The sequence below is a fragment of the Lagopus leucura genome, unplaced genomic scaffold (genome assembly GCF_019238085.1).
Source record: "Lagopus leucura isolate 7727_CA_CO unplaced genomic scaffold, USGS_WTPT01 Super-Scaffold_100028, whole genome shotgun sequence".
Taxonomy (NCBI): domain Eukaryota; kingdom Metazoa; phylum Chordata; class Aves; order Galliformes; family Phasianidae; genus Lagopus; species Lagopus leucura.
In genome coordinates this window covers 6,748,444-6,763,893 of record NW_024962279.1, presented here as the reverse complement: position 1 = coordinate 6,763,893, position 15,450 = coordinate 6,748,444, and the positions used below count along the sequence as shown (strand labels likewise).

Here is a 15,450-nt window from a genome sequence, read left to right as displayed (position 1 = left end):
ATGGTTCTACTGGGCATGCAGAACAGATATAATACACAAGTGGATTTATTTCTAATTGGCTGATTAGCAAACCCAAAATGTACTGAAAAAGCTCAATACTGGACCATAGTTGAAAAGGATTTGTTCATGTACACATGACAAACTGTTGCTGCTTTTCCAATCTACTTGTTAGGAGTAGGATATTTAATCCAGACCTTTCCCACTGAAACTCTCATGTCAACAACATGAGCTAAGACAGCCTTTCTGCCTTGCTCTGCACCCTTACATCCAGGACAGCCATTATTTATAGTGGTTTGTATACAGGCATATTGGTATATCTGTGCCCTGAAATACTTACAATTAGTTTTAATGAACATTTACAAGTGTTAAGCAGCAAAACTCACAAAATTTTAATGCTTTGACATTTTATTCATTTCATTTTATAAGATGCCCTGAAATTTTACTTCAGTGTGGAAAGATATCAACTACAGTGAGCAAACCAGACCTTACTTTGTGCTTGGACACTTAAGCATTATCTGCAGTTCTTACCAGCCTGCTCTGAAGCCTAACTGCATTTCCATCTTACAGTCAGTCTTTCCTATTTGGAAATCCATGACTTGCACTAGTTGACGGAACTCATTTTCCCCAGAGGGGCTCAGCCACTTAAGAGCTATTCAAATACTAATTCAACTTCATTCTCACTACCCACAAAACAGTATACCAGTATTCAGCACCTACCCTTTGTAGAAGAGTAATTGCCTTTAGGATTCATACAGGAGGTGCAATATGCTCAAGACTATCCCTGTACTGCAGCATTCATCCGAGCCTCTTTAACTGACTTCCACATTTACCATCCACGTTAGTAGTGACTCTAAAGGACCCAAACACTGCTCTCCTTCCCTTATTTTTTAGGGTGGGAAATGGGAGGTTTTCAGAAAGAATAAAAGGAATAGGATGCTGAGAAGGAAAGGCAGAGAGCTCCTAAACAACCCCAACACTCACCTCTGCTGCTAAGTAGTGCCCAGTAGCAAGGTGCTTGAACCTGAAAAGGCTGTTCCAGTACCCTGCACCACCACGGCAAGGATCATGCTGTACCACCTGCAATGAAAGGGGAACAGTTACACTATACATGAGTGACTTCTCTCTTTAAATACAGTACTTCACATATCTATTTCCCTTACAGGTAAAGAGGAAACATAACGAAGAGCTCCAGGGAGGTGGTGGAGTCTCCTTCTCTGGAGATGTTGAAGACCTGCCTGGATGCCTACCTGTGCGACCTACTGTAGGGAACCTGCTTTGGCAGGGGGGTTGGACTCGATGATCTCTGGAGGTCCCTTCCAGCCCCTACAATTCTGTGATTCTGTGATGTTTTTTTTGGTTGCTGGGTACTGACTAGTGCTCCATTTGGAGTTTCTGGTGGGTGATGGCAGGAAGATCAGGGCACAAGCTGGCAGTTAAGTAATGAAAGAAAGTGCTCTCAACTGGCATCGTTGCTAGGTTCTTGAAACACTTCCTAAAGAGATGCAGCAGAGCCATCAAGTTTCACTGGAACCAATATTTAACTAATGTGCTGTATCTAATGTTCAACCTTCTGAAAGGTCTGAAATGGAGCAGTATTGTACAGAAGTACTGGAAGAGAAATCTGACAGACTGCAAACTTGCCCTGTAGCAAGCAGAACCTCCAACATGAGCTGACCTGTTACTCTGTGTTGGCCACTCTGGGTACACTCACTTAGGAATACTCAGTACAGCTGATCTCTGCTTTCTGAGCAGGGACTGCACCACCTCTGAGCACACTGCACTCATCACTGGGTGACTGCATGCACATGAACAGTTACAGCAATCATTGGCTTTTGTGGTAAGGCTCTCAAGTAACGCTCATTACAGGTAAGCTTTCAACAGAAATAGGGGAAAAGCTGTATATCAAATCAGATACTTCTGCAATGACAATAGGAAAAACATATGCAGCATTACAACTAATTCTATGGCTCTCACAGGCAGTGCAAATGGCAAACGTTTAAAACCATACTGACATAAAATAGCTCTGGTTTATCCTTTGTACCAATAGAGGGAGAGTATTTTTTGAAACCAACGATGGCACAGATGTTAGTCGCTATGTAAAAGCCCAGTACAGTGAAAAATGGTTCAGACAACGCACAGTCTAGCACAGGTTGCTATCTCCTTTCAAATGAGATATGTATAATCACAGCATTGCACACCAGAAACAGAATGTTCAGAACACTCTGCAGGACAGTTGAGATTATTAGCTGGCTTTAGATTTCAGAGACTGGTAAGAAAAATGACATCACAGATGCTTCTCTGTACTCTTTTCTGAATTGTCAAGAACTCGTATTTCAGAGCTATCTGTTACAGCACTAGAAATCACCTTCAGTTTTGATTTCGCACAGAAAACATAGCAAATAAAGGAAATGTTAAATTCAAATATCAGGAAGACTTTTAGCTAACAAAAGTAATGCAGGCATGTGGTTTTTAAAGAGCAGCAGCCACCACAGAGCCACCCCCAGCCCAGGTCACAGTTCTTATCTTACCTCCACCTCCCACAGTGCTTTTGAGCTGGTTGCAGAAGTGGCAGACTGCCTCCCTGTCGTTCTGAGGAAGACGTGCTGCTTCTTTCTGTGCTCATCACAAGTCAGAAACTTCTCCTGCTCTGCATGAAACAATCTTACTACATCCCCCTGTCAAAGCCCAGAATGCATGATCAGTAGAGACAGAGACATTATCCACCAGAGAACAAGTTACAAGCAAGTAAACTTTTGAGTCTCACCCCTTTGAGGATGTCATCTTTATTATCACTCCATTTCATGAAAAGGACTATTTTCCAGCTTGTATTGCAATTCACAGAGTTGACCTAAAAGGAGAAACAAAACTGTTAGTCCCACTGTCCTGTGCTTGCATAAGCTCTGCCACAGAACTACTGCCTTATTTTTTTAACCTGGTGCTCATCAGGGTACACAAACTCCTGCATTACTTTAAATAAAGCCACTTCTGCATCTGCTCATGAAAAATCTAACTACAGATCTGACTCACCAGTAAGTCACGCACCATAGAGCCATGGCTATTGATCTTGAAGAATAATCTCATTTCTATCCAGTCAAAAAAAACAGATCAAATTTCAACCTTTGTTCAGTGCACAAAAGGTACAAGAGAAGTCTTGCAGAGACATTAAGGAGATGAGTTACAAGATAATTCTTAAACATCACCACAGGTGCTAATGAACTTACCAAGGTTTAATTTTCCTACAACACAAGCCCTAGCAGCTTAGCTGAAATTACAGAGGTTTGTACAGCTGTTCCCAACTCCTGTGCTACCAGCTCTGTCTGCCCTTACCTCATTGCATCCCGGATTATCAACAAGCTGATGACTGCTAGCATGAAGAGGCTGACCAGCGTTGACAGGGTTCAGGACTACTTTGTCTCCAATGACAACCTGTAGATAAGCACAGCATCAGACAAACCTGCAATCTCAGAAAGCATGTTTTTTTGTTTTTTGTTTAAAAAAAAAAGTGATAGGAGGAAATTGCAGCCTCGTAGTTTGGAGAGATGCCGGTCTGAATACGAAAATCAGGATTCCATTGCACCAGAAGCCTACTATAGATTCAGTCATTCAGGCAGGAAAATAATCCCATACCAAGGGACTTAGAGGCTTACAGAAGAAACATAGCCTGTAATTCTGGTAACAAATCTATCTGCTGCTTCCCATGAAGTTGTTTCATTGGTTAACATTTAACAAGTAATTCCGATAGCAAAAGGTCAGCCAAAAATCCTCCTCCTCCAAGATGCACTTTCATTTGTAAAATCAGACTCTCGACCAGGCTGGCATATGACTCAAGGCAAATGCACTTTATTATGGACAGCAAATGTCCTGTTCTTCCCCTCTGCCTGGGCCAAGCCTTACTTAAATTAAAATACAAATCCTTCTCTGGATTGAAGACAACTGGTCATTATGATAAAGCACCTGCAAATTCACAGGATTTGAAGAGGTTAATGGCCACTACAACTGCACTGCCTTGTGCTTTGGCATGCATGCGTGCCAGTGTGTGCAAAAGGAACAATTACATGAAAATGCTTGGGATAGTTCACAGGAGGAATTATTTTATAAAGCCCACTGAATTTACGTGCCAAGCGTACGGCTGAGTTACAGCACAGAGCACACTAATGCTTATTGATGCTGTGTTTTAGACAGACTGTACAACCAGGTGACTCAGATACTTAATTTCTTCAGTTTGATGCATGATCTCTTGTACAACAGTAATGCATTACATACCAAATGAGTTATTTTCCAGTATTCCCATGAACAGAGCCATTTGATCTCATTATTACCTCATTCTTCACGTAAAATATTTGAGTAATTTTGATTCAAAGCTAGCAACACCAAAAGCTCAGATGCTAATCACTTACTCCAAATCTGCTGAGGAACCTCAGCAGTTCCTCTCATTTAGAACTGGACAGGAACTGTGCACAGCTACCATAATTAAGCCCCTTATTCCTTCCAACGTTCACCCATTGCATGTTTTCAAAATACAAGTTACCATAGCAATTTTTTCCTCTCCCTCTCGACAGGAAAAAGGTTGTTTCTGCAATATCATGCACTAAAATACCTGTGTATTTCATTAATTGCATGACAGACCTCCTTCCAAGCTGCATGCAAACAATACATGAAGATGATTTTCTCAGCACTTACACTGTCTCCAATGGAGCGCAGCTTGTAGAACGGCTGTATGTAGAACCAGGAGCCTTCATTTCCAGCTTCATCCAAGGTCACCCTCATGGCATTCTTCTCTAGTAGAGCTGGCAGCCTCTTATTTACTGTTAAGTATTTGTTACTTTTTAAGTGAAGCAGCTAGAATAAGAATTAGAGTTCAGTTCTAGGAATGCTCGTTTTTCCTCCCCTCAACAGACAGTGAGCATGTATAGATAGGACAACCACAGTGTTACACAGGAATCAAAGTAAAACCTAAAGCACGTTATAGGAAAATTGTGATGAATTCAGGCACGTTTCTGCTGGTGCTTATTTCAGTAACACACTGTGCTCCTGTACAAAGCCCTTCCAGTTAACCTAACTGCAAATGCTTTAGGACATGCCAAATGGTAAAAGACAACCAGCCAACTTCATGCAATAACCAAGCCCACTCTGCCGTGCTCCTCGTCACCCACTGCCTTGAATCAGGGCAAATCAGACCTAGTTGGTAATTAGCCCTACTCCTGAAGGGCTGCAGCACCAAATCTACTGGAAGGTAAGTTTGCTTTGGTTTCAGGGTGATCCAGCATCTGCTCACGTTATACTCCAGTAATTAAGGGTGCCTTTTTCAATTATGTAGTTATTGTTCTTTCCATTTTTCTTGGGTTTGACTTCAGCATTTTTCAGTCCCCAGCACACGGTATATCCTTTGCTTAAATGGACTATAGCTGCTTATATGTGTTCACTTTCCTCTGAGGCAGATTGCCATTTGATGTCTAATCACCTGACTGCAAGAAATTGTGCTTGGAACTGCACAGTGCCATTTCCACACAGCCAGCGATGCAGCAGCACAGAAAGCATTCCCAATGAAATCATTACACGACCTCAGAGGAGAAAAAGCACAGCTAACCCATCACAAAAAACACTGGTCTATCTGCATCCTTATGGACATCAGACTTCATGGGATCACACTTCAGAGTGCTGCCACACTACTCAAAACTACAGATTCTTCTCAATGAACTTCATGAATTTGCAGTCACTCTCTCTAGGATTTTGCTTGAAGTCCCCCATTCAGCTTGCAGAGATGCTCACAACTCACCTGGATAACATTGCCATACTGGATAACTGTTCCCAGCAGCTTTCTGTTCTCAGTTTCGTTCTGCTTCTTTTCCAAATCGGCTGCATGCTGAAATTAGAGCCAAACAATTTCTTTGCTGTTTAATAGCCAGTGTGGCCAAAGCACCAAGGTTATCTGTAAGTGTTTCACAGAACTGGGAAAAAATGAGTGCACGATACAGCGTGTTCCTCTTTGTTATTTCCAACAGCATTATTTCTCATCGTTTTTTCAATTGTTTGGTCACCATTTAAACAACACATTTTGAATTTGACAAAATTTTGCAATAAAACACGAGATAAAAAAGACGGGAGAGAAATAAACAAATGCTTTATCATATTCCTGATGGTAGAGCAGGATTAGAAAAGAAATCTTAGCGACCGCACAGGAAGTTACCTGCATACTATATTCAAGTTCCGTAACCTTCAGCTCATACAGAATTTCTTACTCTTAGAATATTGCTATGTATGATAACCAGCTCTTTCTCCATGAGAGTCTGGGGTACAGCTGCTCATTCAAACTCAAAAAAAAAAACCACCATTCAGAAATAGAGTGCTGCATAAATTGTTGCATAATTTTCTTTTTATTACTGAAAAACATTTTCTTTTCCTTGGCTTCAGAGTATAGCATCAATAAAGATTTATTCGGGTAACACAGCAGTCCCTCAGCTATCCGTGACAGTAATCAAGAAAAATCCTCTGCCTGCACAGGGTGGGGTATCACATGATTGTAAACAAGGGACATCGTGTGCTCTGTGCAAACATGATTAAGGCTTCGGACGGATTTCAAAACCATCTCCCACGTCTGACTGTCACTCAAGGAGAAAGAAGCACTTTCTCTGGCCACTAGATGTCAGCTTCTCAAGCAGCACTGATTCACGATACCAAAGAAAGACAAGTGTCCCAGATTTTAAATCCCTTAAATGGCATTAACTTAAAATAACCTGACCTCAGCAGTGAGCATGCCACAGCAGACAATAAATTGCACCAGCAGGCAAACAGAAGCCAAAAAAGGCAAGTGAATATGACTAAATCCTGCATCGTTGATTTTCATAAAAATTGCATGTCCTGCTAAAGAAATCCAGTTACGAGCAGAGGTAACAGATGCAGGCACACATTCTGGGGACACAGCCTGCTTCTCCTCTAAGACGTATTACAGAAAACACAGGGGTTTTAGTGCCTTCCACATACCAATAAGTGACATGTACTCATCTAACTGACAGAAAAGAGTTTTGGTGCACAGGCAGCGCACACACGATCAAATTATTTTAACTCCATGCACCAGACTCAGGCACTGGGATGGATGTGACTGCGCACACCCACTGCAGAGGCTCAGTGCTGAACCATTCCCAGTAGAACGGCACAGCCTCAGGCTCTCCCAGCCAGCCAAGCAGACAGCAGGTGCAGGCTGGGGCACTGCCTGTATGCACACACTCAGCTGGGGATAAACACTGGGAAAATCAAATCCTGGATCTCTGCAGGGACCCCATCAGAAAACAGGAACGTAACAGTCCCAGGCACCTGAACTGGAAGATACTAAAGGAAGAGAAGACAACTTTAAATGAGACAGCAATCCAGAGCAAGTACACAGTGTCTTCCCCATGTGATACAGTATCTAGAACATACCTTTCCTTAAAATACATGAACCTGCACTTACACTACGCAGGCATTAACTCTCCCCTCCCCTAACACATCAGAAAACATAAAACCAGAAACCCCTGCGACTTAAAGCTTGATGGCACAGCTTCCTTCTCATATCATCGTAGAAGGGGAAGGAGAAACACAGCACAAGGGACTGACCTCTGTGCTACAGCCAGTGAAGAAGTAACTTTCACCTGGTCAAGTTGTTGCTCCTGGGTTATAAAATTATGTTTTCAGAAGCAAAATGAGCCTAACAGTCTCAGTAAAATGCAGGAGCAAGGCAGCCATATGGCAATCAGCAAATGACACTCTCCTACAGGGCCTTTTTGTATTTCTGTCTTCAATGAGCTTAATATAGGCTTTAAGAAACTAAAAATACTTAGAATTGTAATTTTGACATGAAGTACTCCAGCCTAGGCAATTTTAACATAAACATGTGTTTTATTTAACTCTAAAGTCAACAGATGGTATTTAAGTTAGTCGGCTTTTTTTAAAAAAAAGCAACTCTAAAAACAGCAATCAACTGCCTGGCTGGGTTTTCAACTGCTGAACAACATCTTACCCAGAAAAATATTAAATACTGCAAGCTAATAAGGAAAGAGAGGCAGTCTGGCCTTATAAATTAGTCATAATTACCCAGCAACCTTTACAGAGATCCAGCAGCAGCGTTTACATGAGAAACCTCAGCAGATCTATCAGCCTTCCTTTGCTCCCACGGCACAACCAGCACAGCTAGCACCCATCACTTCATGTGCAGAGCTGCAATCCCAAGAGCCTGCTCCTCTGAGCAGCTGTCTGCACCATCCTGCTTCCATGCTAGAAAAGTACAGGCCCACAAAGCACCGCTGCAGTCAGCACAAGTCACCAAGAGAAGTTTAAACGGCTGCCACTCCAACCTGGTGCCATGCATCCCACTGTTTGGACACAGGCTGTGAACAGTACGCCATCACAAACCAAAAGGTGTTTAGAAGTGAGATCTCAGTCAATGCCTCAAAAGGAGTCTTGTGTAATGATTTCAACACCCTCTGCTGGTGCCTCCTTGGTAACTGTGGGAAGGTGACTGGAAATGCTTCTTTAAAGCAGTACAGATTAGAGTGTTTATAATCAACAAGCACCAGAACCTGAATACTTACGTGCAGTTTGTTGAGTAGCACTGCATCAGTCGTGCTGTTAGCTCCTGGCTTTGCTGCTTTCCAGAACTGTTTTTGAGCAGAGTACCGGTTCATAGGACATAGTTTGAACAGACAATCTACAAAAACAATGAAATAAGCATGGAAATTGCTTCAACCATTTGTAATTAACTAGGATTATGCTAGTATTGTCCAAATATTTCAGCAGCAAGGAAAGCTTTATAAACAAATTCCAGAAAGCTCTTGATCAGACGCATGCTTTTTTGGGCAACAGGAACGTTGCCCCATGAATGATAAAAATTAACTGCTGCTGCCAAACATCTGATGCAAGACCGGAAAATTCACCGCTTGTCCCAGTCTGAAAACCCATTGTACTAAAATGGTAACACTTCTCAATGCTTTCCCAGGCAAACTGATCCATCTTACACACTTTCAAATCTTGCTTTTCATACTTCAGCTGGTACGTTGCATCACCCCGTGTGATTGTTTCAAGGTTTTGTTTGTTTTAACTGAGTCCCTTCTATTGCTAAGGAAAACAAGGCACAAGAAACTGGTGACAACTGCACGGTAAGGCCGTGAGCAGAAGAAAACACCCCTATGTGACAGTGTGAAGCAGCAGAGGCACTCAGTGCAGAGCTCAGAGGCAGAGGTAACCCCAGGGATGCCGGGTTCCTCACCAAGTTCACCACCTCTGTTTACTTAATGTCCTGCCCAGCAAAAGTCAGGAATTACAGCTGATAAGCCTCATTAAACATACATTTTTATATTCAAGAGATGCTAGCTTATCAGTAATACAACTGAATTAGCTGTATTTACTATTTTTTGCCCATGTGCCGCTAAGCAACCATACACGCAAGTAAACAAATTAAGCTATTCAGAGAGCACCCAAAGCAGCAGCCTGCACCTTTGAGCACAGTGCCCCACATGCCAGCACAGCTGTTCCAGCACCTCTTTGGAAACAATGTGGCTGTAAGGCTTCTGGCTGCTACCTCGCATATCTTACAGGCACATCAGGTGCAGGACCTGCAGCAGGGGCAGCCAGGAGCAGGCTGGAGCAGCAGGGAGCGCCGAGCCCCATCTGGAGCACTGACCTCACAGCACTTGGGCACTTTCCAGGCACGCACTCTTCCACCTATTTTTCCTTTAGATAAAGATGAATCACAGCGATTGACAACACAGAGCAGCATTCAGAGCTGCTGCAGAATGGCACTTTCAGTGAAGATGATGCGTTGTAAGCAACACATCAGTCATAAAATTTTCTATTTTTGCTTAAACCATCAGTTCACACAATGACAGCAATTAACAGAACCACACGGAAGAATTAATGGATGCCAGATTTAGTCACTGTGCAAGCACACTTGCTTCCAGGCTCTTCAATCAGAGAAGTTTCCCAGCCAGGCTTCACTCCTACCTGCAGAGCTGCTTGCAGCAACCCCCCTTGTGAGCATTTGACCTTGTCCCACACCACAGAGAAAAACACAACATGTTTTTCTTAGGTTTCTTCCTAGGTAAAAAGCTACAAACAATAAAACGTTTCTACATTCTAAATCTGTTTCTTAAGCAGCTGAGGAGACAAACCAGGTGTAATTTGGCATTCACCTCAACACGGTCACCGGAGGCTGGTTGGAGCAGTGCATTTCACCACAGATCTACGAGCTTTCTGAGCATAAATAAAGATTGATTTGCACACTCTACAGGCTCACGTTTCCAAAAATCAACATGCAAGTATGAGTCAGCTGAGCACCACCACAGTCAGAGGTCTGCAATCACAGCATCAGAGAAACCGAGCTCTTGTCACTGCCCTCGGGTAAGTTGGGCCTATTTCTAACAGATCCAAAATGAAGCCAAAGCAGTGAAGAATCTCATTGACTTCCCTGTAGACAAAAGCCCAGCTCTCTGCTCATGGGCTCAGGAAGATTTATTGACCATGAGAGTGGGGAGGTGCTGGAACAGCTGCCAGATAGGCTGTGGATGCCCCGTCCATCCCCGGAAGTGTTCAAGGCCAGGTTGGATGGGGCCCTGGGCAGCTGGTATTAAATGGGGAGGTTGGTGGCCCTGCGTGTGGCAGGGCGTTGGAGACTCATCATCCTTGAGGTCCCTTCCAGCCCTGACCATTCTGTGATTTACCAAGCCAATAAACAAAGCCATCGCTGCAGAGTTAATCACACCGTACCAAACACTGCTTGTTGAACTTCACCTGCTAAGGAATGCATTTGGTGTTCAGATCCTCATAAGAAGCAGTGAAAGAAGGCAGAGTCACACACTGAGCAAGCAGAAAAATGAAATGCTACATAACTGCTGGTTAAGTGAGGACACGCTGTCAAGCACAAACACTGAACAAAGGTCCAGCCGGGAGGAAATAAGCACCCACGTAACCGTGTATTACCTCATTGTGCACGTGCACAAAGGGGATGAATGGGATTTATATAGACACGTATTAAACATGTGTTTCAAGCTTTCCAGGCTAAATTCTGCTCTTCTGTCAGCAGTTGTTTTGCCTCAAGTGAAGAGGATTTGCACATACATGCATGCAAGTTCTCTCTGTTTGGGCATCTGGATCTCCACCCGGGTTCTGCCACCTGAAGCTCATAGAAATACACCAGCAATGTGTGGTCATCCTCTGCATGCACCAGAAACACAGAGGGATAATGAAGGCCTATCAGAAACACTAGAAAACACCATGTCCTGAGGTATGCTGGGATGTGGAGAAGGAATAATCCTCCAGGCCATCTCTCCAACCACAACTGCCCCTTCGGACAGATCCAGCTGCAGAGCACTTTCAGAGGAGGAAAAACTACAAACGTGAAGATGCTTCATTAAGCCATTTATAAAGCCTGCTGAGTATTTAACACCAACACAGCTACTCCATCGTTACTTGATTAAAAAAAAAAACAACTGCTTTTTGCACAGCAATAACAAAATTAAAAGATTAGCAAATCCCCACTGGAATTTAGCAGTTGCTCTTTCTTGTGTTCTGTACCTCCATAGCTGGTATTTCCCCAAGGGTGAAACCCGCTCGCAGTAGAGAATAAATACAAGAAAATAATAAAATCAGCATCCTGGAAAAAAATAACAGGACAGCAGATGAAGAGGCAATGAATCTGGCAGTGAGGGGAACATGGGACATCCAAGTTCTCAGTGCCAGTGACAGAGGTCTCGCAGTGTTCACACGTTCACAAAGATGGTAGCATTCCACACAGCTGAAGAAATTATTTCAAGACAAAATGAAGACCTTTTCTGTGTTTAATTGAAATATTTCCATGCAGGAGGTATACAGAATAGAAAAATACATATATTCAATCCCATGCAAGTTTCACCTTCCCAGCAGCCCTTGCAGCACTACACTGTCTATTTCCATACTTGCTCTTTTTGACGTTTAAAACGAATAGATGACAGCCTAAGAGGCTCAAAGAACATAAAGCAACAGCAGCTACAGGAATGTGTTCATTATTAATCACTCCTGCATTTCCATAAAGAAGGAGGAAAAAAGAACCCGATCTACTGAAATTACTGTCTTTGTGATGAGAAGACATCCTTTCATTTTCACTTTGCAGTGAACGAGCTTTGCTCACAGTAGAGCAGGAGTGTTTCAGATCAGAACTGTGTCAGGACACACTGAACGTCTGCCCCACTATCGCAGCAGAGCCCACTCCATCAGCAGCTCCAGCCTAAGCAGCAGGAAAACAAACCTCAGCTGCGTACGGTTTGCCAGCAGAAGAGCACTGAAATCCTCTCTCACATTGCCAACAGTTTGGTCATGGAACAACTGGGGAAAACATCAGTGCAGGTCAAAAGGACATCCGTATATCAAACTGGCAGATCTCACTCATCATGATCACACGTCACTGCAAGGCAACCAACACTTTGAGATTCCAACTCTGGACCAATTACATGACTAAATTATCTGAAATTTCTGCTGCATCTTACCCTTTCCAGGAAATTTCAATGCTTTTTTTTTTTTTAAAGCACAAAGTAGAAATCCCCCTTGCAGCAAACACTGCAATGGAAAGGCTGCGCGACCTGTGATTTGAAGATATTTTTTATTGTTAAATTAACAACCCTCCATTCACATCTGTAAGATGTTATGGCAACGGCTCTCCTGCCACAGTACTCACTTATGAAGAGTTCTACTGATGGAAATCACTACTTGATTTGTCAAGCTGTAACAGTGTAGGAAATAAGGTAGCTATTATTAACTTAGAGCTGATGCACAAAATCAAGGAAAGAAATAAACCACAACAGTGGTTTCAAAGCGAAAGAAATCACACATTTGGAAAATGGACACTAAATATCAATGTCTATTCAATCAAGAGCACTCATTATTGCGATATGCATTAAAAAGCAAAAGTGTTTTAAATAGGAAGCAGAATGTGCCTCCACCCAGTGCTGTCAGTAACTCTGCAGTCACTAACAGTGTGCCAACACGCACAGTACAACTAAACATCGCTGTGGGATAAAGCTGCTCCTTGGTTAAAAATGAGCAAGGTAACTTCATTCCAAGCAGGAGGAGAAGCACACAGCTCCCCCCGCAAGGAAAAATAACTTCACCATGCTCTGCACACGTGGCCATGCCTCGGGGAAAACAGAGAATGAAAGCAAAGACATCACACACAGCACAACAAGCAAAGGCCTCCAGAAGCCCTCCTAACCACAATGGTAACAAAGTGCCCCAAAAAACACCAAAGGAATAACAGAAGAGAAACACCTTTAAGTAAACATTTTAGGTACCGAAGAGTTCACGATACACCAGTGTTTGTTTTATTTCTGCATGTAACCTCTTTGGTCTCCTTCAAAAAGAAAGCTGCTACTCGAAAAGAGAGAAATATTTAGACACTACATATACAGGCAGTTCCAAAAGGAAACATTTGCAGGAAAGACCAGTTACGTTTTTCAACCTCTGGTATGAGCACTGCTGAGTAAAGGTGCTTCATGAAGACACAAAGCCTCGAGGAGCAGCAATACCAGCAGTAGGAATGAAGGCCAGCTGTGCTTCACCACAACGTCCTCCCCCAGCAGCAGCACAAGAACATCACACCCTGAGGCAGCCAGGAATCAGCACAACTCCCCGACAAACCTGATGGGCAAAGAGCGCCTGTCTGTGCCACTGGAGCGTTATGGAGCACATTGTATCTATGGATGCTAAGGAGAAGGGAAACAAAAAGGCAAAAAAACCCCTCAACACCTAAAGGAACACATGAGAAAAGTTCACAACTGCAAACATTTATTAGGATTAACCCAGGATCTGAAGAAAGCCGGTGGTTTCAGCCAACGTTTTTACCCTCTTAGTTCATCTCCGCCTCTGGTCCTGCATGAAAAGAAATCCTGGACAAGAGGCAAAGCTCCCCAGGAGGCAAGTCTGAGGGACGGTCCCTTCCCTCTCCCACAGAACTGAAAATTAAGCCCTACATGCAGCAAGGAGAAATATGTCATACTTTATACAAAGGGGATTCAGCAAACTAAGATACGTAAGCACTGCAGAAGCATTTTTAAATAAAGCACCTTGGCTTCAACCTTTGTCAGAGCCTCGAGAGCTGTACTCTTAACTCAGGAAGCCATCCTCTATTTCCTTTTTAATAGTTTACACGATAAATCCCACTGCGAGGCACTAAAACACAAGTGTCAGAATGCGAACACCGCGACATTCTTCCTTTGGGTCTTTTCAGCGTCTGTCTGTAGCATTTTCTGCCAGAAGCATCTGCTGCCTGCACTTCATTTTATTTCAACTGTTCCCCCTTTGGATATAATGTCCATGTTTGCTTCTTCACTTGTTCCTGCTGCTCCAGGATGGAGTTGCAGCCCTGGATGGGCCAGGAAGTGGGGGCAGGAGGCGGGAAAGGGCTTGGATATGGAGCAGGGGAAGAGCAAGGAGTAGATCAAATTTCAAACACCATCTGAGCACATCAGTGAGGAACAGTATGGAAAGAACATGGCCGGGCTGTTAGAGCTGGCTGAACAGCACAATGCAAGTCGCTTCTGTTTGAACACATTCTGTGTGCACGCTGTAAGAAAGCCACCGCACAGAAGGCAAAAGGCAAAATTTTCAGCTGTTCAATACAGTAACTTGATTTTCAGCCTTTAATGCGTTTCAGCCAAACGCATTTGGCTTAGGCAAAAAGCTCACGTAATGTCCCACATTAGAGGGACACTACAGAAACGCTCGATAACATTACTGAAGTCCAGCTTAGAGGAGCTGAAGAAATAATAAACCTGAACTCAGTGCTTCCATTCTTCACGTGGTAACAGCATGCTTGGGACACCTCGCCTGAAAGGCCCGTTGGTTCCTGCCTGCTCACTCCCCAGGCCATGGCCCTGCTGCCTTCCACACAACTGCCCAAATTGTAACTTCACAGGGCTGAAAGACCCTCAGAAAGTTTACTCAGCTCATCCTTTTCTCAAAGGTAGAAGCAGCCATGCCTGCTCCATTCCTGACATAGCTCCTGTAGCAATCTATCCCTGTGCTCCACTATTTCTGCACCTAACCTGCTTGTTTTTACAATTTAAGCCATTGCTTCTTTCTTTCTCCATGCACACATGGCCAACAGAACATCCCCTCTCTCAGCTGGGTGCTGTGCCCAAAGCTGCCAAAACGCAAGCCTGTTCCTGACCATTGCACTCTGTTGGCTCCTATCTTTCCTGAAGAACAAGGTGCAGTATTACACAGCATGCTCCACATGAGGCTCTGCCAACAAGTCAAATAGGGAAAAAAATAATTTACTATGTCTTTTGGCATCTGTTCTTTTTATATATTCCAAAGCAGTATCTGCACTTGTACTGACAGCACAACATTGACTCCTCCTGTTCCAACTCAATTCCTAAAAATCCTAGACCCTTCCCCAGGGCACTGCAGCATGTGCCTGTATTCTCTCCCTCCCTGGATTTGGCCATCTCA

At 43.4% G+C, this 15,450-nt stretch overlaps 1 protein-coding gene across 4 annotated transcripts in view; it reads right to left on the bottom strand.

The window, feature by feature from the left end:
* ITPR1 (inositol 1,4,5-trisphosphate receptor type 1) overlaps window positions 1-15,450 on the bottom strand; it is a 149,420-nt gene that overhangs the window by 104,371 nt on the left and 29,599 nt on the right. For all 4 annotated transcript variants that reach the window (XM_042880947.1, XM_042880948.1, XM_042880951.1 and 1 more), the window contains 7 exons: window positions 8,565-8,680; window positions 5,777-5,863; window positions 4,681-4,839; window positions 3,328-3,426; window positions 2,765-2,848; window positions 2,529-2,675; window positions 982-1,077 (listed from right to left, as the gene is read on the bottom strand). In XM_042880947.1, the coding sequence (XP_042736881.1) occupies window positions 982-1,077; window positions 2,529-2,675; window positions 2,765-2,848; window positions 3,328-3,426; window positions 4,681-4,839; window positions 5,777-5,863; window positions 8,565-8,680 (788 nt within the window). The remainder of the gene's footprint in view (window positions 1-981; window positions 1,078-2,528; window positions 2,676-2,764; window positions 2,849-3,327; window positions 3,427-4,680; window positions 4,840-5,776; window positions 5,864-8,564; window positions 8,681-15,450) is intronic.